Source organism: Magallana gigas, chromosome 3, assembly GCF_963853765.1.
Source record: "Magallana gigas chromosome 3, xbMagGiga1.1, whole genome shotgun sequence".
NCBI classification, from domain to species: Eukaryota; Metazoa; Mollusca; class Bivalvia; order Ostreida; family Ostreidae; genus Magallana; species Magallana gigas.
Genome location: NC_088855.1, coordinates 42,726,966 through 42,752,519, shown reverse-complemented (window position 1 = coordinate 42,752,519; position 25,554 = coordinate 42,726,966). Strand labels below are relative to the sequence as shown.

General features: G+C 32.8%; 2 protein-coding genes across 4 annotated transcripts in view; both read left to right on the top strand.

The window, feature by feature from the left end:
- Nucleotides 1–1,730: 1,730 nt before the first annotated feature.
- LOC105336009 (uncharacterized) lies at nucleotides 1,731–6,318 on the top strand. Its single transcript, XM_011440168.4, has 4 exons — nucleotides 1,731–2,229; nucleotides 2,755–2,841; nucleotides 5,201–5,297; nucleotides 5,496–6,318. The coding sequence occupies exons 1-4, from the start codon at nucleotides 2,206–2,208 to the stop codon at nucleotides 5,726–5,728; spliced, it is 441 nt and encodes a 146-aa protein (XP_011438470.2). The 5' UTR covers nucleotides 1,731–2,205; the 3' UTR covers nucleotides 5,729–6,318.
- A 1,573-nt stretch (nucleotides 6,319–7,891) lies between these two features.
- Nucleotides 7,892–25,554, top strand: part of LOC105329068 (short transient receptor potential channel 7) — a 90,495-nt gene continuing 72,832 nt past the window's right edge. The window contains exons 1-2 of one of the 3 annotated variants that reach the window (XM_066079886.1): nucleotides 7,892–8,205; nucleotides 16,239–16,356. In XM_066079886.1, coding sequence (XP_065935958.1) covers nucleotides 16,264–16,356 — 93 coding nt within the window. In that variant the 5' untranslated portion in view covers nucleotides 7,892–8,205; nucleotides 16,239–16,263. Of the gene's footprint in view, nucleotides 8,206–9,615; nucleotides 9,667–16,238; nucleotides 16,357–23,515; nucleotides 23,868–25,554 lie in introns of those variants that run through there. The other 2 variants (XM_066079887.1, XM_066079888.1) reach the window with 2 other exon arrangements.

Here is a 25,554-nt window from a genome sequence, read left to right as displayed (position 1 = left end):
AGAAACTTATCGATGGGACATAAACAACAAATAGATCAATCGGCGAACCTACCCATTCTATTGTTTGCACCAAATGTCAAATTGACGTTACCTTTCTACTAAATACGTTTTGTTCAGTTTATTAAGTATAAAGTATTTTTTAAATGTGTAACAATTATTCGTATACTTTTCAATTATTTATAGCATTATGTTTCCGGTAGCAAAGCAGTATTTACTAACATGTTTTGGAAATAATTTTGCATTTCAAACTAATGAATGATCCCGCGATCAGGCAGTTAGAGGGGGACCGACTTTTCCCCCCCCAAAATCTTTACATGCAAAAAATAATCAAAATTATTACCAACGCTCAAAATCGTAATCATTAAATGGCTGGGGGGGGGGGGTAATTTATCTATCAACAACCTTCATATTTTATCATTCAAAATATGCATTTTTGCTTTGTTTTGGAGGGAGGGGGTTGTATTTAGTTATTATTATTTGTTTGTTTTTTGTTTTTTTATTCCATTTTTTTTTCATTTTCCCATTTTTTTCTCCTTTTGTTTTCTAACCGCAACTGATTGTTATTCTTAATTTCATTCTTTATTTCACTTTTTTACATTCTGTAATGTCTGTATAGACTAGTTTAAACAGCTGTCTGTAACGCTACAAACATTATATAAATAGTGCCTGTTTGGGAGGACAACAGTTGAATTTGACACCCCGAGAAAACCATTGTCAACCGACACGAAGCGGAGGTTGACATTGGTTTAAGAGGGGTGCCAATTTCAACTGTTACCCTCCCAAATAGGCACTATTTATTTTATGATACTGAATGTCTTAAAAGTCAATATGAGTAACGATTTTGACAAATATGATTAAATCAAGAATATTAAATCATTGAAATTCTCTTTTTTTCACAAAAACCAATTTTACTATATTTGATTCAAATTTATGAAAGAAACGAAAGACAATAACGAAAAAAAAAACCGACCACGACGTTATTGCTTTTGACAAGTCCAAACATGAATAGAAATCGACCTATTTTGGATAATCATATTTTTTTTGTGATCATGAAGGGAAATATGAAGATTTCTTCCCCTAGAAAAATCATATTTCCTTTAGGCGAAGCCCTCGGGAAATATGATTTTTCTTGGGGGAAGAAATCTTCATATTTCCCTCACCATCATGCAATAAATGTATATTGTTTGCCTTGATCTCTAATGAAAAACAAATAATAGGGCTATTTTGCCTGCTGTTTGATCCATATTCATTGTATATACGTACTAAGGTACATGTATATCTTATGAATAAAATACTTCAACTATATGCATTTTTATATCATAGCAGTCCCCTCCCTGTTGCTAAATGTCTGGCAGTAATCATTGTTTTAACACTTTTCATGGATTTCAAGTTCACGAGGTTTTTTTTCCATGACAATATTAAAACGGTTCGATTGATTTTATACTCTAATAAGATTTATCTTATAATGGATGCAATGGAAAATTTGTTTGCTTCCTGATGGAATGGAAGTACATTTCCGATTCTGTTCAATTTTAGTTCAAAATTCGGAAATTTTACATGTGTTCATCTTCAATCATGTTGTCATCATTATTCAATGTGAAACACAGCTGAAAACAAAATAAACAAAATATTGTTTTTAAAAATTTTTATACTAGAAATAATGAGGTAAATCGGGATTAAATCAAAACAGTTTTTGCACAAAATTCAAAGTTTATTATCATTCTCAAAACTAATGATATTGCTGATTTTTAAAGTACATTTTTGTATTCGTCAAACCTCAATTGTTATTCATCATCGGACAGCGAACTCCATTTGTTTCATATGTTTGCTCTTAGCAATAAATGTTCTGCATTTTGTATTAGTATGTAATGAAACTGACTCCGAACAATTGAAACAGGAAATCAACATGAAACCAACTTGTCATGCAAATCTTCGATCATGAATGAAGACCTAAATAATGAATTACAACAAGAGCGCTGATTGATTTTCGTCTTGTTTACATCTTGGGGAACAAGGAAAAGCCCCCCTTTTGACCCACGGTGATTCAATGACTTTTGGGCCACGTTCTCGTCGTTGTTTATGGGGTCTTGTGTGGGGGTTACTCAATCTGAAAAGGGCATTTAACATACATAGCTTATCAACTCTACGACCATTAATGTTGTATCGCTATTGAAGGCAAGTCGTCGATCAAATAAAATAAAAAGGATGGTTTGGATATATCTTTTGTTGGTAAGAATTTTAATTTACACACCTTGATTTCATTTTTTACGAATTCTATTTTACTAATATTTCTTAAAATTTAAAACAAACTTTTAATCATCAGTAGGATAATCTTTGGATTTTTAAAAAATAAAGTTCAATTCAAAATAAGATCAACTTGAAAAAATCAAAACTGATTTGGTTTACGAACAAAACTTAAAGTTTTATTAAAAGTAAACAATTAAAATGCAGACAAGATATAAAATGAATGAAATTTTAATAATAAAAATTCAATTAATGTGAATTTAACTTCGAAATAAGTTTTCTATATGTTCTGGATATATTAAAATTCATAAAAAACAGATTTAATGGAATTAATGTTTCTGTAAACTCTTTGAGCTTTTGAAATGTTTAAAAATGAAAAAGTTAGCATTTGAATGCGCCTTTGTATCGGACCAAGTCATAATGTAGTAGAGTCTTTTGAGCGTCGCAGTCAATGCATATGAACGGCTTTTGTTATGGATTCCATTGAATTTTTGTTCCTTCTGTCTTCAGCTCTCAATGGTCCAGTCAATCTACACACAGACGGTGTCTAGATTCCAGAACCCCTGGGTGACAGTCGTCAGGCGGCATTCTTGTTCTGTAAGTATGATAGGCAGGTCTCGTTTTAATGGTCGTACTTGGAGAGAACATCAAAATCAGGACGCCCGTTCCTGCTTTTCCTTTTGTACCACCGACACGGTAATTCGTACCGAGGGCAGTGGGTTATAGACAAGTCACACATTTTTTGTTACGACTTCTATTTTGTTGTAAAGGTTACATGTTGGTTTTCGTCATTATATAAAATATTGGTATAATTCTATGCACAACAAAATCTGTTTCAAGGTGATTTCTTGTGTCTTATGGCGATCGACGAAAGTCATATTTTAAATAATAAGTCTTGCGCACATATTTAAACCATAAGTTGTTCACAGGTGAATAGATAGAAGTCATACGGCCAAATATACTTGTAATTCTAAGCTAAAAAAATTTAGTTGAAAACACTTTTATTTTTTTGGCTTGTTTTGTTGTTGTTTTGTTTGTTTGATTGAGTTTAAATTTTTTTTTTGTTAATCCGATATCATTTTTATGAGGAATACTAATACGTCTTTTGCAAAGCATGATTTGGTCTCGTGTAACAGTTATGAAGTCTTTGTCTGCACTGGACAATGACCTATATGAAGTTGTTTATTTGTACATACATCAATGTTCTGTTATTTGTTATTTTGATTTTGTGGTTTATTCTTTTATTGTGACTCATTTGACAGGGAAGGGGATTGTTCGTTTTGTTTTGTTTTTAAATTATTTTTTTTATTTTTTTTTCTTCACATTTTTTAAAACTTAGGTAGGGGTAGAGTTTAAAGGTTTTTCATTTTGTAATTTCTTCTTGATTTTCAAACGAGTGACAATACCTGTTTACAAGAGCAATATAATCCTTAGATGTAATCACTTGAATTTGGCAATTAAAGACGAGAGAGAAACAACATAAAACAAAGGTACTACAAAAGTAAAAATCTGTCAAGATCAGGAAACAATATATGTTTTAGTATTTCTTTTCATTGAATTAAAAAATCAACAATTAATTTCACGTAGTCTCAGGTTATTACCTCTTTTTTCATTCGCAGTTGTTTGATAACCCCGTTGCTCTCGTTCGATTGTCCTGAATTGCTCTCAGATTTTAGTACCAAATCTTCTTTGCGTTCCTTATATTCTTTTCAGGGTTTTTATTTGTTGAGAATTCATAAAATCCGGTGCCAGATATTGAATTCTGATAAGTACTTTTCATTGAGCTATTAATTATGTTTGTACTTACAGCAAACTCACTGATGGGGTCCTGTGAATTTACTTCGCCTTATCTATTATGTGTAACATCCGTATGATAGTTTTCTTCCTAACATACCTAATTACCGAAGTCACGACAGTCTTAAATATTGTTACATAAAATGCCTTATTAACTACTTTTTTCCTGAACCTCTAATTAGACACTAAGTTCATTCGTTTTATTCGTAATATTGTTCTCTCTGATATAGTTATAACTATAAAATCTTACAAGAAATTATCTGAAACATTTTCGGTAACCCTAAAGTCCGTCGACTTACTATAAAAGTATAAATGTTATTACTATGTATCAGCCTTCGTCCAAAACCAATTTTTACGGTATGAAGGTTTATGAAGCTTCCACCGTGCAGTATCGTCTGTGTGTGAGCCTTATAATGGCCATTTCGTGTCAACTGTCTAATTAATTAGATATGTTGTACATATATGCTTGCAAATCGGATACATATGTATGTATGTTTATTGGTTGTATTTTTAGAGTTACAACTAGCTGTGATTTACAAAATATGCTTGCATATACACAATCTATCTTTCACTCGATATATATTTATATTTCTCTCTCTCTCATTCCTTTTTATTAGACAGAGCATTTTGACTGTGGAATTATCACATATTACCGTAGAGTTGGCTTTGTACGATTCAATACGAGACTCAAATGTTGAGAATCGTGACTACAGGCAAAAAATTGAGTCAGACTTTTTATTTTTTTCCTGATGGATCAGCCACAGATTGCACATTACAGTTCCTCCTATCTAGACACGCCATTGTTCTGCTGGCATGGACAATGTATTCCATCCTTAGTGATAGACAGTTCTCTGTACATTGATACATTAATACACACATAAGCAGATGTTTGCGGTCTGAGTACATGTGCATATCTATATAATCAATTTTTTTGTCAGGCTTTAACATTTTGTGAACTCTATGTGTACACATTTCAAAATGCATATTTTTATACAACTGTGTTGTTTTTCTTATTTTCTTTCTTTAAATTAGTACAACATAAAATTTATGATTTAATTTGTCTAAATATGCATTTAAATACTTTTCCCCCTATTTTCTAAATCCAATACGCAATGAAGCGAATTCTGTTCTGTAAATATGTATTTAAATGCTTTATTTTTAGATAGTGGAATGCAACATCGGGGAGACTTGTGATTTATCTTATGAAAATTGTCGTCCGTCTGGTCCGTGTCTGCTGAAACAGCCAACCTGTGTTTCAGGTGAGAGAGAGAGAGAGAGAGAGAGAGAGAGAGAGAGAGAGAGAGAGAGAGAGAGAGAGAGAAAGAGAGAGAGAGAGAGAGATGAAATATGGGTTTGTCCTTCAATGCTAGAGTACTCCACATTACCGATCCACAAAAAAAAAATCATATTAATTCAAAATGCTCAAACTTAATGGAGTATTTCTTTGATTGTGACAGCCTTTAACTCAGCTAGACCAGGCTCTTGTCCTAGCCCCCGATACAGCATGGTGCCAAGGTTCACTGTAGATTGCTTTGATGACGCCGGATGTGACGCACCTCAAATATGTTGCCATAGTTACTACGGAAGTTATTGTTGGCTTCCGAATGGGCGACGGACCGGAAGATCACTAATACCTAGAATAACCGAGGCTCGACGAAATGCTAACCGAAGACGAACCAGAGCGGGGTAGTTTAAAAAAAATCACACACACCAATGTCCCCCAACTTACATTGTTAGAGACTTATAAACATGCGAATAAGCGAAATATACAGATCTTTCAGTATAAATTTCTAAATTGACAGAATAACAGAGATCACGACATTATGTCTCGATGATATATTATATAACAAAGAAGGATACCAATAAGGAGATGGCACTGACTTTTTCTACTTTCGTTCATTGTGAATCTACGAAGTTATCATAGATAAAATTATCATTTTTGTTTCCATTGCGGACATAATGTGTTTTTAATGAAGAAAATAACTTTTATCACGCAAAATGAAATGCCAAAGAAAGAATTCAGCCAGGAACTGCACGAGAATTATGATCTCCTATACATGTACTTTTTGATAATTTAGATATGTATTTTTTTTTTACACTCGATTCTGATAACATGTTGAAAGAGTTTGACACAAAGGGTAACTGTCACAGGGTTGCCAAATTGTATGTAATGTTCTTGTTTATTGCAATGTTTACTGTCCTTTGACATATTTAACGTATATGAATAATTCATATCATGATTTTCAGAAGGACATTTGAATACACATATGTACTGTAGTTTCAATAATATGTAAACGGTGTGACCGTTGGACCGAGCGCAGATTTAACACAGTGCAGTTCGATTTTTGTATGATAAAATCTATTTTAAAAAACGCATACAATAGGATCCGCCTGCCTACTCATACCATTCGTTAAACTAAACGTCGCGTGCTCAGTCTACATTATGACGTCATATTTCAGACGTAAAACGTTCACGTTTTGTCTTCGGAAATAGCCGAAGAGAGTTACGTGATTCCGAACTTTTTTTTATTTCTTCTTTCATTGTTCATCAATTAAATTCATATGAATGCCGCTGTAATGACATTGATTATTTTATTAAGTATCTAAAAGTTCAGTTCCTTGACGTTTATGTTTTTATTTTCCATCTGATAATTTGATAAGACATACATAGAACAAGTCGTGTTTCTTGCTTGAAGCACTACTGAAACTTATCTGGTTTCCTTTTTAATTTCTTTTAATTCAAATTACCTTCAAATGTAACATTGGAACTTATTTAATCGAGTTCAGGGGCAATAAAGATCGATAAGTACCAGTCAATCAATGACCGAACTAACTTTTTAAAAACAAAATGGCTGCCAATATGGCGGCGCCCAGGGCTGGAAGAAATTTTTTTTGGCCTTAGTACCCCTGATTCAACTTTCATTTTTCACTGATTTTCATATATATACGTGTTACCATTAATCCTCGCTTCGCGAGGCGGGCTTCGCCCGCCTCTCGCTGCGCTCGGTATCAATATTCTTTGAACACCAATTTTCGTGGGGTTCGCTGTTGTCGATCCACAAAACACAGTTTGAAATACTATATCTTGTAATATGGTGTATTCATTGGATTCATTTGATTTTACATTTTCTTACAACTTGACGTGTCTTTGTACTAAAAACACGAAATCGACGCTAAAATTGATACCCACGAATATTAACGAAACCACACTTTTCTGTTACGTGTAGATATAGACGGTTAGTTTCATTTTTGGAAAAAAGAATTTGTTAAAATTTTTGTATCTACTGTTTATGTTAATGTACTATTTTTGTATATTACATTAATGATAAAAAGAAGCTTCCCTGGTTCTGATAATTTTGAGCGAATGATGATATACTGAATCAAAATTTTGTTTGGTTTTGGTATATTTGTATAAGTATTGTTAGAATGTGTGTGTGTGTGTGTATATATATATATATATATATATATATATATATATATATATATATATATATATATATATATATATATATATATATATATATTAAAAAAAAACAAAGGAATATACCTAGAAGTGAGATTCTATGTACATGTGACGTGGTATGATTAATGCAGTAACTTAGGTGTAACTTAGGTGTGCAGTAACTTGATTGTGCGACAGAGAATTTTTGTATTTTTGTGAACCAAATAAAGTGTAAATCAGATGTATTCATTTGGTGACCTTTATAAGTTTCTTCATAAAATGTCTTGAACGATATTTCCGAACATTTCATAAACAAGGATTTACCAGAAGTTACTTGGAGTGTATCTATGGTTCTGAATACTTTTTGTATTTCAGATTTTAATTATTACAATGTCTGGCGTTCATTTATTAAGCAATTTAGCAACAATGCATGCTTTATATCTAAAATAGATGTACATATATGTACAAAAATGAGCATACCTATCTAAATCTAATTTATTCTCAGAATGGATTGGTGTGGTATCATAGACTTACATGTCTGCAACAAACTATAATAATTCATATTTTGGAATACGGATAATACTGCACGGTGGCAATAACTCACCTATAGACTCTGTGTGGTAAATCCCTGGCAGCCAGGTATCTAGGTTATTACATTTCTCGCGTCTCCGCCTGTATCATATATGAAAAATAGTCAACTCACCACAACGCATAGAACCGACTGGGTAAGTTATAGGTATAGAGCCGTACTGAACCATTTTATGTTGTTTTTCTATTAACAAATTAAATGCATTTCATTTGTGCATGTTGATTTAATTAGAAAGGACCCATTAGTGTTAATTTTCTGTGTTTTTTTAAACACTGAATTCAAATAGAATACACAAGTCTTCTTAAATTGTATTGTTATATCATTTTCACGATGAACAGAAAATAATGAAAAAATGCTCATCATTATTTTCAACCGCTTTCTGATTGCAATACAAAAGTCCAAAATAGCTGCCGTGGAAATAAAGTGGAGGTGTGTCGAATAACAACAAAATGATAGCTATCTGTTTATATTCTGGCATATATTTAAATCCTGTATGCAAGTTATCTTTCTATATATTTAATGTCAGCATGCAAGAAAACTTGCAACATAAATATGTCAACATGCAGCATGAATATGTGTCTATGTGAAACATCGTTATGTTGACATACAAGAAATATATGATCAGAATTTGGAAATTTCTATGAAATTATTAAATGTCGGCCACTTATGACTTCCAACATACTAGATGCAGCTAACTTGCTTATTAATGTCAACAGACAACTTATCTGTATTGACGTGCCCGATAAATGTGTCGACATTTTTAACATATTTGTGTTGACATATAACTTTTTAGGTCGACATACAACTTAATTTTTTTATCATTTAACAAATTGTTGTAAATATGGAACTTATCTATGAAATGTATTTTATTTATGCCGACATGTAACCTATTTATGTCGATATGCGAGATAAGAATGTATGAATAAGTTGCATTACATGTCGATAAAATGTATAAATTATCACCCTGCATATCGATATACATGTAATATTCTTTTATGTCGACATAATTCATATAAAAATAACTTGCATGCTGGGGACAGAAATATACAAAAACGAAAAACAGCTGCATTTTCTTTTTGCATGATGATGCATTCGCTTTGAGCAAGAAAATCAAACGACATCCTTTTAAATGCGGTTTAATTGAGCAACCATCGATGGATGACATGAGCAACTTCAGAGTCTGTATAATGGCAACACAGACATTACAACAAAATCAAAACGTCAAGAAAATAAGTAAACTAATTGCTGTAATGTTGAATGTTGAATTGTATGCATAGGTTTGTGTACCCCGACTCTGGAGAATTTAGTTGTCGCTCATGTTCAATTCCATTTCAACATATTGATTATGTTCACTCTCGACACTGATAAAAAAGAATAATTTCTGAAATCACAAGCTGGTTTATATTTTCATCAAATCACGAATTTCACACCAACGAATATTAATATTATACACCCGCCTATTGGAAAAAAGAGAACGTTAGCGTGTGTACTTCCAAGCTGAAATTATTGCATAATGTAGAATTCTTTTTGCTCGCATTTAACATACGTGTACATAGTTGTACTGTGCAAAGGATTGGAAAGCAAGGTACTTGGAAAGGTAAGCATCTTGTTTTAAAAATGTGCATTTTTGTATGTTTTTATGTCAATTAGGCTTATGCATTGTCAGTGATATTTAGTATGCTTACATTTTATCGTGTTAATCAATCTTGTTTAATCGAACACAACTATAATTATTAACAAGAGGCCAATAGGCCTAAACGGTCACCTGAGTACCATAGCCCATACAGAAACTTGTCAAGGAGTCTAATATATGCACTTAATTAATTCAATTTCATTCTGGAGTAGAAAAATTATGATATTGCAATGAAGACCACCTCCCTGCCTGAAATCTTTCAAAATAAACGACTATGAAACCAATAATTTTAGCGAAAAACTTCAAAATAATAATAGAATGCATGACCTGATATTGAAAAAGTTGCAAGACTCTGAAGAAAATAATTTTCCCATATTTTTAACTTTCATGATAGGTTTTATGTGTACATGTTTTCATAGATAAACTAAAACAAGGCGGCTAGTATACATGTTTAATTAAAACAACCTCCTAACCCCCATCCCCTATACTAGGACAGACAGAAACTCTCCCTGTAGGCATTCAGACAAAAAGAAAACATCTGTTAAAGGCTATATAGTGTTACTCACATCCCCTGTCCAATACTTCACTATCTGGCACTTATACCAAAATCATTTTACATGTACTGCTTATCGGTGCTTTTGGTTAACCAGCTATTACTTAAATATCAACAATCTATTTCTTATTTAAAAAGTTCAAAAAACTGTTTTTGTTTCAATTGATAAAAAACTTGCATAACTCTTTTGATCATACAACTTCTTAATTACATTATATTCAATGATTAATTACTAAATATGAACAGGCAAAGGAAGATAACTTTATTAGGCAGAAACAAGGGAAGATAACTCCATTAACTTCCCCTGAAATCTTTCCAAATAGTTTTACAATATCTTAACTTTGATAGACAGCTTCATTCTTTCTCTTTTTTAAATATGTGAATTTACTTAATGACATTTCTTTCACTGGAATTCCTGAGCAGAATAAAATAATGACACAAATATATAACACTCTTCGCCTTCTCAGCCATAACCCTTGCCTTACATCAACATGTAGATGCCATAAAATATTATTAAAAATGACAGCTTAATGTTTTTTCTTCTAATTATTCAGTCAGTTTTTATTCTGTGTCAGCAGACCTTGTTTACATTATATACATTAACACTAGATGACCATGCTTTTGGCCACACCCTGAATTAAGAACCCCTACCCTATACACTATATGAGTGTTTTGGCCCCGCCTTAGATGCAAATTCCTACAGTAGGACACATGCAATTTAAAATTTAAGAGATGGCTTTATTTTTCTTTCTTTATATGCAGTCAGTTTTTATAAGGTATATATCAACAGAAGTAAGAAGACGATTTTTTAAACATTAAATGCCACAACACTATATATATATATATATATTTTGGCCCCGCCCTAGATTCAGAACCCCTACCCTGGGGAACATAAAATATATGATCTTGGTAGAGAGCTTCGTGGTCTACAAAATTATGAATTCAGTTTTTCTTACAGGTATGTGGAAGTAGAGAAGATAATTTTTGAACATTATATTCATTAATACTATACATCCATTTTGGCCCCACCCTAGTGCCAAAACCCATATTCCAGGGGACATGAAATTTACAATGTTAGTATTCCTCGTAAACACAATAATAAAGTTTTTCTTTGTCAGATGTGTGAGAATAGAGAATAAGATTTTTAAACATTACATGCATTAACACTATAAAGCCATATTGCCCCCCCCCCTTTATGACCTGAACCTCTAACCCATGGGTCATGAATTTTACAATTTAAGTAGAGGAGTTCGTCGAAATCATAACCATGCATTCTGTTTTTTCCCACTTGTGTGGAAGTAAAGAAGGAGATTTTTTAACATTTAATACATTTTCAATATATGGCTATATTGGCCCCACCTTAAGGCCTAAACCCCTGACCCAGGGGTCACGAATTTCACAATTAAGGTGGAGACCTTCATGGCCACCATAGCCATGCATTTAGTTTTTCTCAAATATATATATGGGAGTAGAGAGGAAGGTTATCTAAGAGTTAATACATTTTTACTATATGGCCATATTGCCCCCACCCTACAGTCTGAACCCCTGACCCAGGAGCCATGAATTTTACAATTTTAGTAGAGAGATTCATGTACGTCATAACCATGCATTTAGTTTTTTCCTTACAAAAGTGTGGGAGTAGAGAATAACATTGATAATTTGGCTTTTTTTGCATATTTGGCACCGCCTGTGGCGCCCCAGAGGTGGTAGAGCTATGCATTTCACAATTTAGATTCCTCTAACCATATAAAAGACGCTTCAGAGCAAAAAATGGTAACAGTTGGCTTTGTGCTTTTCAAGAAGATGTTAAAAATGTAAAATTGTTAACGCACGACGACGGACGAAAACAGATCGCAATAGAGAACTCAGGTGACCTAACAAGAATAGATTGAATAGATATACGATATTATGTTTCTAATTGATAGAAAATCGTATTCATTATGCTGCATGTTCATAACAAGGACAGGCGTGATCCGATGAAATTTCTTGTGAAAAGAAAACGAACCTTGATTTTCTAATAATTTCTTAAATGCACGTACTAAGCGTTTCTGGAACTTTGTGCAATCTAATATCATTAATGATTTACCGATAAATATCTCCTCATTTGAAATTATAAATCAATCACTAGGGGTTTTGCACATGCTATATAATGTTATTGCAAAATCTACTGTATTCGATTCATTATCTAAGATTACAATAATACATATAGTCGTGGTTGTACTGTTTGGATAAGGATAGAGCACTCGATCAAGCTGTTCAAATATTTGTTCGTTAAACTGAGCCTCTATGCAAGCTATTCTATCTGATGCTTGTCATTGTTTTATTACACTGAAAAGTTTGTTTTCATGATTTTTCAGGTGACTTTCAAAGAAGTTATAAATTACTTAAACACCCAAATGACCGACTATATGCGTTGTGCTGTGAGTTCAGTAGTTCTCATCTCTTCCGGTAGATATAGCGCCGTCACCATCATTTGGAATTACTCAACTTAGTTCTCGACTCAAATTCTCTAAAAAAAAAAAAGAAACAAGCGCATCTAAATGAGATAAAACCTTTGGTTTGAGATTGACAATTTAATGTAGAGGGAAACTTACTGTAGTACATTGTTAATACCATGTAAAAATGGACGCAATCGTAAAAAGCATGTGCCAGTGAAGTCTCTATCAAAATTGCTCTATCGGTGATATGTACGTGTTAAATATCCTTTTATTCTTTTGTTTAATTTTAATTGTAAATTAATTGTAAAATTTCCTGACCCGAGGGCCAGGGTTTCTGGTGCCAGGACAGGACGCTATTGATAAATCATGATGCAATAATTTTGAAAAATCTTCGCATCTTTTTATATATCTAGTAGGCCAATGAGCAATAGTTTTAACCCCAAAATATGAAATTCCTTAATCCAAGGTAGAGTTGTTACGGTGGTAAGACGAGTTTTAAAACAACAGCTATAACAAGGGAAACTGCATGCATGTCTGTTGTAAAACAAGAAACTCTTTATCAATATAGTGTAATTCATAGACCCTGGGTTTGGAGAACAATTACTATGGGTGTATTGACTTCTATTGATCATGTAGTGAAAAATCTTTGCATACTTTGAAAATACATTCCTATTGCTAATTCAAAGTAAAAGAAATTTGATTGGAGAACATGACAAATTAACAATATAAGACGTAATATCTACCACATTAATAAAACAAACTGTTTATTCATTCGAACAATAAAATGCCTTCTTGAACTGGTGACTTTTGAGGGAAATGAAGGTACATTGCTAAAAATACAGAACTCGTTAATTGGTTGTGATCGCTACTTTCATAACACGCATGACTTACCTATGAATGCATTTTATTGTTTACATTTACATCTTTCTTTTAACCAAATAATGAATTGATCCTAAAAGGTAATTAAAAGTCACCAGATTATTGTTAATATACATTGGTTCGTTAGATAAAAGAAATGACCAAGTTCTCTTTTCTGGGAACTTGAGTCTGGCATCATCATGATTATTTTGTGTAGTCAGCGATTTTTCTTAGGTTGCTGAAGGTTTTGACATATCGATAAACTGGTTAGAACTGGATCGTGTGGATTTCAGCTTTGCTAATTTCTTTAATGCTATGAATCACAATTCATTTTCTTTAAAGAACATGGTCACGATTTGGGTCAAATTTTATTCTAATCAACTCTTCTTTGCAGTAACTCAGGTAAACCGGAAGTAAAACTGTTTTGACCTTATCACATCATAACCGTGCGCTGACAAAACATAGTAAATACTGTGCCGGTGTAAAATATGCCAGTGCCAAGGTGCCATTTTTGCACCCGTCTAAGATGTATCGAAAAATTCAAATGTCATATGAGTCACATGACAACCCATTATGTATAGAGTTTAAAACAACTTTTTTATTGCTGTATCTCACCTGTCATCTGAGAAAATTCCAACAGGAAAATATTTTTTCTATCGGAAAAACAATTTTCCTGTGGAATATTTTGGATTTCCAACCGGAGACTCTTCCTATTGGAATTCAACTTCCAATAGGATTTCAACAAACTCCCTTAGGATTTTAAAATACAGGAAATCGAAATTTTCGATAGGAGAGCAACCTGTCTGAAATGAATTCCTGTAGGAAATACTTTTCTCCTATAGGAAATATAGCTCCTTTAGGATTTTTTTAAAATCCCATAGGATTTTAAATATTTCCTGTAGGAAATTTTTTTTATCCCATGGGAATTATTTTATTCCTAATGGATATTCATCTTTTATTTTTATTTCATTTTTTTTTATACAAGATACAGAGCTCACAGTTTTTTCTGAGCTAGGCTCGTGCCAGGTGTATGTTTACATTGGTACATTTGCTTATTCCTTTTGAACATAAATAATTAGTTCCTAGAACTTGTCACATTCATTTTAAGTCTAAACCTGGAATTTTCTTGTCAGCATTCAAAATGTAAACAAAAACAAGACTTGAGCCATGTTTACATCACAAAAAAATTGTAAGCTCTTTATCTAGCTTATAACTAGACGACTGACACTCAAATTTTGGTTGACTATGGAAAAAAGCTTTACTGAAGCATTTTAAAAATCTAAACGAAAAAATAAATTTTGACAAACATTATGGCCATGGTTCTTAAAGGAGGATATTCAGCAAATTAGTTCTTTATCTTTTATCTGGTGTGCATTACCAGTTATTTAGTTTATGTTTTTATATACTCTTTATGATTAATTCAATTATTTATTAAATATCTATGAATTTACTAAATAACTTGAACACTTTCCTGATCCCCCATCTTACCAAAATTGTCTTTTAGGCTTCATGACCAGTTCAAGTACCAATGAACTAATCATCTTGGGTTATTATAACAAACGACCCCCATCCCTCTTGCAGTCTGTTCAGACCCCCTCCATTACAAAAGTATATTAACATCTACTGAGTATGAATCCCTTCTTACAAAAAATTAATAGAAATTCGTCGCTCTGTAGAAACTGACAGAACTGAAAGCTACACACTCCGTATATTGATTGGTCAAAACCTTCATCGATCAAAGAAAAATCACGGGCTGCACGAAATACTTACCATGATGCCAGACTCAAACTCCCAAAGGAGACGATTTAGCTTTTTCTTTTATCTAACGGACTGACGAATATTAACAGTAATTTAGTTAATTCAACTAACTTTTACAAATTTTTAAAGAAAGCTGTAAATATAACGCGGGTCATGTATTTTTTCTGCAATGTCGCCACCTTCATACCTCGCATGAATCACTAAAGAAAGCATTTTATTGTTTAAATGGTATGACCGAAATTAAAATGCAAATGCGAACTCTGCCTTTAGCTTCAAGCGTTGTGAAATATCTTGGATAATGTATAGAAATATATCACTCCAACAAGTATCTTAAAATCAATTGAATAAAGTGCACATGACGATCTTGTAATTAGTTCCTCCAAAGCGCTGTATAACATGCATGTCACTCTTACGGCCAACGGTCAACACATCTGTGTTTCAGAATTTCAGTCGTTTTTTAAGCATACTTTTCTTTCGACGTTAATGAGACAAAATGTAAAATATAATTCTTTTCTTTCGACGTTAATGAGACAAAATGTAAAATATATTCTCAACATTAGAACAGTATAGGGAAAAATAATCTTGAGCACATTGCAACTATGCAGATAGATGCAGTATTCATTTAACTGGGTTTGTCGTGTATATGTACATGGCCCTTGGGGAGTTTTTATGCTATGTTTCGGATGATAGAAAACAAATGCATGTTCTCTCTTTTTTTCATTTCAAAAGAAAAAGACAATTTTGGCATTTCTTATTCTGGATTTATGTAAGACATTTGTTGTGCAAAATGTTGCATGAAATAAAGATTTTACCATGTGTGCTCATAAAACCAGAAGAGATTACTTTAAAAAAATATATAGTGCTTCAAACCAGGGAGTAGTTGGATTCGTTGTATGAATTTTTAACCATAATTATCTGACAATTTTTAGATATTAAACCTGACCACGTGGCAACATGTTCCGGAAAAAAGAAGAGGAAGATGAGCAAAAACAGCCTAACAGCAAGAACCGATCAATGGCAAAGAAGAGGCACTCAGAGCGCAAGAAGGTAGGTCTATCACATAGTCCTGATCGTGTGGTCAGTTTGCATTTTACAAGTGAAAACATTCACAATAACGAGTTCTGTCAATATACGACATATTTTCAGGTGTTTCAATGTTTTTTTTAATTTGATAACCATAGTATGTAAAACCTTAAAATCTAAAAAACCATATTTTTAATCAAGTTAGATTAAATGACAAAAGTGTATGTTCAGTCCATACACATGTATATAATATTGTCTTTTATTAATTTTCAATCTAAAGTTGAAAATGATTACATGACAAATTATAATTTGTCATGTAATTATTTTCAACTTTAGATTGAAAATTAATAAATGACAATATTATTTCATGGGCCTTTGACAAGACTGCAAAAGAATCCCTCTATTGGTGCTCTGATAATAAACTAAAGGATTAGCGGGAACAATCGATGTAATGATGAATACATCACTGTCCTTGTGTGAAGAATGAATATCACTTAGATCTGTCTGTCTGTCTGTCTGTCTGTCTGCCTCTCTGTCTCTGTCTCTCTCTCAGATTTAACTTCACCAGACGACCCTAATATTAAACAATCTTGGACATAATACCTATTCAGTATTGTTGAAGGCTAATGTGAGACGGTTTTATACGGGATTAATAACTATAAAACTAGCCACATTGATTTTATCTGAGTAGCTTTTACCATTAACATATGTATTCACAGCAAACATCAAAGTAATGGCCGCGCCCTTCATAAAACATACCCGTCTTTAAGCCATTGTCATATTGCATATCAACGAGTAATTGTTTCCCGATGTATATGTCAAGATGAAGGACTATACTATAAGATATCTACAACAATGATTTTCAACGGATATTAAATGTGTATGAAAATGTTTTGTGTTTGTAAATGTTTTCCCCCATTCATTACAGAATTATGGCAAATGTTAACTTTTCTACTCTTGTGTTATTCCAGTTTTGGACAATGGATATAGTGTCTGGGGTTCAAAAAATTTCAATCGATAGATAATGTTCGAAATAGAGCTATTCGTTATTTTCCTGGAGTTCATCGTTTTGCGCCTACTTTGTCAGTTTATGGAGACACTGCATTTATACCTAGTCAATATAGACGTTTGATTAATGTAATTAGATATTGGAATTAAGTATTGTCCTTTGACAATGAACGGATCACAGGAAATGTATTTGAAATTGATTACAACAGATGTAGGAATAATTGGTGTAGTGATTTAAAAGAAATTTTTCACTGTTTAGATTTAGATTACTATTTTGACTCTAGAATGATCGTAGACAAAAATATAGTTCAATCAAAAATACACTTCTTCTATTCAAATTTCTGGAACAGTGAGATCATCAATATTCTAAAACTACGTTCTTATTCACTTTTTGAAACAGTTTTTGGTAGAGAAAATTATGTAGTTTTAGATATGCCTAAACATTTGCGATCAATTTGGGCTCAGTTTAGATGTGGGATTTTCCATTGAGAATTGAGACGGGTAGATACCACGGTGAACCCGTTGAGGAGCGAATTTGTCCTTTTTGTTGTAAAAATAGTGTAGAAAACGAAATTCATTTTTTATTACATTGTCCTTTATATAACGATTATAGAAGAATCCTTTTCGAAAATACTGGATTTAATCAATTACAAGAATTGTCAGATACAGATGCACTAATTGTTCTTATTTCAAATTATCCTCGGCAGGTTGCCAAATACTTATACATGTATCATTCTTTTACACGTAAACAATCTTTATTGTTCAGAAAATAAACATATATTGTACTGTATTATATAAACAGTGCAAACTCAAGGGTTCTAAAGGAAGCTCTATGCTTATACACCTATATTTTCAATCATATCTTTGTTTACCGCTTGATGCTGTGTTCTTTTCTTTTCTTTTTTTCATTATTAATATGTTCAAAGTGGCATATAGGCCCGACGGGCCGGGTGTTAAATCTATGTTTACTGTTTTTAATATTACACTTGGAAATGTATACACATGTCACCTTAGTATAAATAAATAAATTACTTACTTACGTTGTAAAGGAAATCACCATTGTCAATACTATATTTCTGTACTTGTTAGTGAAGTGAAACATTTTCTACGAGTTCGTTGTGAGTTATATTGCGTTTTGGCATTGTTAATAGCGACAGAGAAAGCTCATGCAGAAAATACATAAATTTCAATTCAAACGTTACATTTATTAGTATTGCGAAATATCATTGATCATGTTTGTTAATTCTTTCAAGTTTTCTTCCATTTCTGAGATTTATATGCACAAAATTTGATTTTGTTGCATCCTTGTCGTCTGCTACGGAATCGTGTAATAACTATTTCAATATGGATTTATTACTGTAACAATAACTCGTCCTAGCTATGGGTTTCATGTTGTCATTAAACATCTCCTAAATAACAAGCTTAGAATTGTGATAGCTGTAAGTCAAAAGATGCGATGGTCAATGTCTATATCGTCAGTTGTTAGGCATTCTTTCATGTAACAGTGGCGCTACGTGTATTTCAGCTCCCTATGGCAATACCTTGTCGTCCATTTACTAATTATAATTACATGTCACGGAAAATCTCTAGTTTAAAATCGAAAATGCTCAGTATCTTATACTAGATGTCTACAATGTTTCAGTAAGACATCTCTAATGCCCCAGTCACACATTCACGGATCAACTCCACGGTTCTACTACGGAATATTTTCCACGGTTGACACCGGAAAATCAAATAATCGTTAATGCCCCAGTCACACATTCACAGATCAACTTCTAGGTTCTACTACGGAATATTTTCCACGGTTGACACCGGAAAATCTAATGATACGGAGTTAGTACGGATGCACTACGGAATGGATACAAATTGATACATACGAATTACTACGGATTTATACGGAGTTAAAACGGACTTTACGTTCTAAAACGGTTAAGTAAGTTTTTCTAAGGAAGTACTACGGTGGTTTCATCCGTAGTGGAATTTTGAACATGTTCAAAAATTGTCGCAGCTATACAAGTATTGCTACGTTTGGATACGATAACAGATGGAAAAGCCACGGGTCAAAACATATCGCCACGAATGATTCCGGATCGCTTCCGTAGCTAATCCGGCATTTAATCCGTGAATGTGTGACTGGGGCATTACAGACAACCAAAATTTGATTGTCAGTTGCAGAGGTATATGAGCGATATACATAACTTATGCAAACAAAGCTCAGATCATGTTTGTGTTTAAAACGTTGAGTGTTAATGTGAAAGAATCAAGCTTTAGACTTTAAATGAATGTGGCAAACGCTAGGAACTGTTTAATTATGTTCAAAACTATTCAGCAGATAAAAAAATCAGCTTGAAAAAGAACTTTACCGGTATATTGAACCAATGTAAACAAACCAGAAATGCACGAGCCTTGTTTACATTACAAGGATGTGTGAGCTATTACTCTGAGATTGATGATAACAGTTTGGTTGATCATTACAAATGCTTTACTGGTGCATTGTAAACAATAAATATAGAAAAATAAATTTTGACTAAAATCGTGACCATGTCCCCATTCAATGTTTCTGACAATCTCGTTTACCACTTACACTGTCAATTTGTTGATAATTACCCCTGTCTCAATCTGATGTATGATTTTGACGATCTTGCAGCTCACAGTAATGATTAGCTGCAATAATGTAGCCTTCTCCGATTTTTTTTTTGGGGGGGGGGGGGGGGGGGGAGAGGGCTACAACTCCATAGGATCTCCGTAATGGTGCAAGTGCGGGAGTGATTCACTCCCGAACGTCTGAAATCATATATAAATGACAATAACATCTGCATTTCTTACCTGAACTCAAATATTGTAGATGTCTATGGCATAAATTAATCCAAAAACATTAGGTATAGTCCATATATCGGTTATTTTTCGTGTATGTAAACAACGCAAGTTGAATTTGTCCGCCATGTTTACTGACCTTGACCGGTTTTATTTTGGGACGGCCAATGAGAATTTAGGAGCGGATCGTGAACTGAATATAGGAATTCCCCTATTTTAACGAGGCTGGGGGGGGGGGGGGGGTGGCTGCCATTTTAAAGCGTTTTTATCTCTATACAAAAAAGATTTTCACTTTAATGTTCTATAACTCTTACATCATACTGAAATTTTCTTTTGAAAGAAATGGATATGATAGTATTGAAGCAATATTTAAAGAGTCATCTGATGGTAAACCAAGGGTTACAAAATGCAAAAAAATCATTTCAGCTGTTTTTCAGCATTTTCTAACTTTTCAAAGGGAGGTAACTTGTAAAACTCCAAATATTTTGTTCTAATATTTTTCTTTTATACCCCTGCGAATGTGTTCGGAATGTTTTCTTTATCGTTACTAAGTATGTAATAAATCCAGAGGTGCTCGAATGAAAGTTCACGAGACTTCACCGAGATTTGTTCAGTTCCTGTGAAATTTCAAGCGGAAGTATAAGTGTTCGGATAATATTCTCAAAATACGTAAGTGATGGTCGATTTTCATATCATATTCTACTTTGATTTATGTTAAGACATCAACACCTTATAAGATGTATGTCTTATTTCACCATCTAGTGGTTTCTTAAATTAAACGATGATATTCAGAACAGAGTTATCGTTCGTGTTCAACCACGTGTAGAGAGGTTGATAATATAAACATTGGGTTGCTTAATAAAATCATAGCCATGTTTGATGCTTGTGGTTTGTAATACCGTTTTTTTTAAAAAAAATAATGGGTGAATATCTTGCATAAAAACTTAGTGTATCGAGCCATTTTCAAGGAACATTCTGCATAAAATAGTACAGTCTGTTTCACTATTGATGTTATTACTAGGTCAGGCGCGGATCGAAAATTAATTCTTACGGTGGGATCTTTACTACGCATGTTAATTGTCGCAACAGCAGAAAAAACCATTTTTTGTATTGTCACATCTATTTCTAGAACACATTTTATCCACCAATTAATGAAGATAAAGTTTAAGATCAATAAACCTCTAGAATTTATATTTGCCTAGATTCTCTAAAATAGACACGAGGCACGATTTTTTACTGCGAAACTGAAAGGGTCAAATAAAACCACGTGGTCTAAAATTTAAATGACAGTTACATTCGCAGGGGTGTTTTATTTTATTTTATTTTTTAATTTCACCATCGAAATTTTTTTAAAATGCTCAATCTTTATTACACATGTATTGATTATTATTACGTTAAAATTTGGAAATAATCTTGTGGCTACTTTTTTTTGTTTTACATATCTGCATTTCTATGACATATACATTTTTGTTCAAATTGTGATATTTTTCTTTTTTTTGCCTTTATTTATATTTCAAATATTTTTCATAATTTTTTATTTTACATAATGTGCAATTTCTTCAGATGCAATAAATGATAAAATTAACGATGATTGTGATGTGGTCTTCCATATTGAAATGTAAATTAAGACTATATAAAACATTTCTGCAAATCTTTTGAATTTTGGAGAAAAAAATTTTTTGGACCCCCCCCCCCCCCCCCCAGCCTCCTTAAACATAATTAACGCGGTAAATATGAATTTTCCATTATATACCATATCTTTAAATGATGTTTTAGTGATAGAACGAGGTAAGATCGATTATTTACTCTGACATTCACGTTATCAAGCCCATCAAAACTCCAAGCGTAAATCCCATAAAATCACGCGAGAACTGTCATGGCTGCTGAAAAAGACGACTGGTAAACATGCTGATGTGTTTTATCTGGTTTTGATTTATATACGGTTAGTTTGTTCAACCTGAAGTCAAAAATCATTTTATCTAAAGGAAGTCAAATATAAAATCGATCTTTTCAGACCGAAGTCAGTCGCATTAAAAAATTAATTTTGCACCATTACGGAGATCCTATGGAATTGTAGCCCTCTCCAGTATACATCAGATATAAAAAATCGGAGAGGGCTACGTTATTGCAGCTAAGCAATGATGGGTTTCAACAAGATCCCATGTAACGTAAACATCGTGTAACTGATAGTCTGTGATCTAATTGACAATCTCATGAAACATTAATTTAGTGATTCAGACAGACAGCCTTAATAGAACTGATAATCTTTTAAAAGAATGAAAAGGACTTACTGACAGTCTGTTAATAACTGACAACCTCTTAAAACATTGACAAAGTGTTACTGACAGTTTTTAATCTAACTGAAAACCTTTAAAACATTGATAAACTGTTACTGACAGTTTAAAATCTAACTAGCAATCGCATAAACATTGACAAAGTTTTACTAAGAGTATGATACCTCAATGATAATCCTTTAAAGCACTGACAATGTATTACTGACAATTTCATATACTATTAATACAGACAAAACAAATTTTTTGGTGCTTTTCGTTTCAGAGCATCGGTTAAGGCAGACAACATTTTGGCAATGTGGTGTACTTGGAAACATAATTTCCCAGTCAGTGTCAATGCTTTATTTTATAACAATCTGTCATACGAGACACTTGCCTTTTTACCTTAATGATATGAGTCCTTAGAATCTGTTTCTATAGACACTTGCAGTATACTAGTAACGATGAATCAGTGCTCACAATAGTGATATTTGCTTTTATTAGAAATTAATTGTCATTGACAAAAAAACTGATTCTCTTCAACCGCACCCCACCCACCCACCCACCCAAAATAAAACGAAATATAAAACATGAATAACTGTTCAATTCCTGGTCGCATATTGGTGTATAATATCAGATTGATTTGGTAACGATCGGATATTATGTTTTATTTTCCCTGCAGCAATAAAAGTTTGTCTTTTATTAAATCGACACACTTATTTCATTGATAGACATGTTGTCTTCTGTAGCTTGTCATCATGCAATTAATATATCATGTACATGTAATTAATAAAAAAGTATACACTAAATTGATAACCAAAAATGAGTTTCATAGAAAACAACAGAAGGTTCTCTAGGATACAACGTTAACTGCTTACATAAATGATATCTGAATGTGTTCGATTTTCAATCAAGTTGATGTTGCTAATGGTGAATATATGTTGCAATTAATAATGAAAAGGGGATAAGAACTGTTACATTTCGATATCGTAAGAAAAATACCCGTGTCCTGGTGAATCAATAAAATTTATAAACCGAGCACAGGTAGCTTGGAGAAATGTTACAGATTGCTCATGTTCAGAAATGAGACGATTTTTTGTAATTAAGAGAAAAAACGAACGCAGCCTGCTTTTGTATGACACAAAAGCTTTGCAATATCAACTTGTTCACAGACTTATTCATGTAATACCCTTAATGCTGTGTGACAGACGTGCTTTCACGCCATTAAGAGTGTGCGCGGCATTATGCCTCTTGTTTAGCATTGACACGTATCGTCAAATAAGGATTTGTGAATGCAGCAACGACTCTGAGACAATGAATATGAAATAATGAAGGCCAGGATGCAATAAAGTCCTGTATTAGGTAATTTGAGTTCTACTGCTACTGATGTCTTTCTACAGTAATAAGAGCATTTTCTCCTATTCGGCAGCCTCGTCTCCCAAGGTAAGTCACCATAATTTGAATCATATTTATTATTTACTCATGCCTTCCTAACATCAAGATGATGAACCAATCAGTTTTTTTTGTTGTAGCTGAGATAATGATGTTTTTGTTTACAAGAGGGGGTAAAGTAGGGGTAGTGTTTGGGTTAGATAATTGAAAATTGTGTTAAACAAAAAGAATGAGACATGTAACGCTAGATTACACGTTCTAATTTACCATTGTCTTGACTTATTGTCCAGGCGGCATGGTGCTAGAAAACATTTAGTTTTCTCTTGTAAGCACGTTGAGAGGTTGATCACGTATTATCCGACGAAATCTTTTCTCCAAGTCGAGTGAATGAGAAAGACATTAGGATATTAAACACATTGAAATAGTGAGGGATAGACAGACCAGCGGTTACTACAGTTACTCAAAAGTCTGTTCTAAATACCTGTTCTAAATGAATTTTACAAAGTGCTCGTGAGTTTGATACATGTATACTTATCCACTTTAGCCTGGTCTAGCGACCACCAATCCATTATAAGCTCCAATCTTTGGTTAGAGTTGATGATGGGAATTAAACCTTTGTTCTGTCGCGAATAAGGCATGATGTGCTGTTAAGTTGTATTTGGAATGACAAATCATTGGTATCTAATTGCTTGTTCTGTTTCTATCATAAAGATTTAACTCAATACAAGGTTAGAGCTATTGTTTTCAGAATCTTTGAAGATAAAAACTCAAATGATAAAACAGTAAACTCTGTGATATTCGTTGCATTATCGTTTTACAATTGTCGGTGTCGGGTAGATTTCATCTAATTGATAAGGAACATGTACTGGCAACATCGAACAATGGCATGCAGTGATCGTCATTTTATCAAAATCAGTAAAAACTTTGACAAAACAGTGGTTAAGATTAACCGCGGACACATTTGAAATATCCTTTTGATTGATCACAAATCAAAGGACATTTATTGTTTTTTCCAACAAAAATGCTTTTTTCTTAATAGAAAACAAGTGACGTCTGCATTTTACAATGGCCAACAATTGTGAACGAATTTCATAGAAATATTCCATGCAACAGTTGATAAAATATAAAAGTGCATGCATACATGTGTAAAGGAATATAATTTTCATAAAAAGGTAGCTTGAATACATATGGCATTAGGAACATTGACTGTACAGTGTCAATCAAAGTTACTATCATAATGGCTAAAGTAACATTTTTACACTAATAAAGCGATTTTTATTCCAGATTTAAGAATTATCTTACTGATTTAAATGTACGTTCATTATAGTTGTATACCCTCATTGATAATACGCCAGGTCATTGTTTGGTCATCGACATTTCAATGAACATTGAACAATGAACATGAACAATGAACATGAATTTTTGTTCTTACTTGATCACAATGGCTTTATTTAAGCATAAATTTGTTCTTATTAAAAAGTATTTACAATGCAATAAATATTTGCAAGAAGTTTTGCATTTTATTAAAAAGACAAACGTATTCTTGCAAGTATGGCAGCGTATATGTTGGTTCAAATGAACCGGGTGTATCGGTGTTACCGAATACTTCTTTCCTCGCTAAGTATTGTATAATCAATAAATGTTTATGAGTCAATAATTGATGTAACGTTATATATTTCACGTACATTATCTTTGTACAGAATATATGGTAGTACTTGTTTATCCTTTTTATCTTTTA

What these genes read in the sequence shown, in the direction of transcription:
- LOC105336009 (XM_011440168.4), top strand. Translation starts at nt 2,206, where the DNA reads ATGGTTTGGATATATCTTTTGTTG. An exon ending in TTTGGATATATCTTTTGTTG is followed by an intron (nt 2,230 to 2,754) that starts GTAAGAATTTTA and finishes TTCTGTCTTCAG; the next exon opens with CTCTCAATGGTCCAGTCAAT. An exon ending in TCAGGCGGCATTCTTGTTCT is followed by an intron (nt 2,842 to 5,200) that starts GTAAGTATGATA and finishes CTTTATTTTTAG; the next exon opens with ATAGTGGAATGCAACATCGG.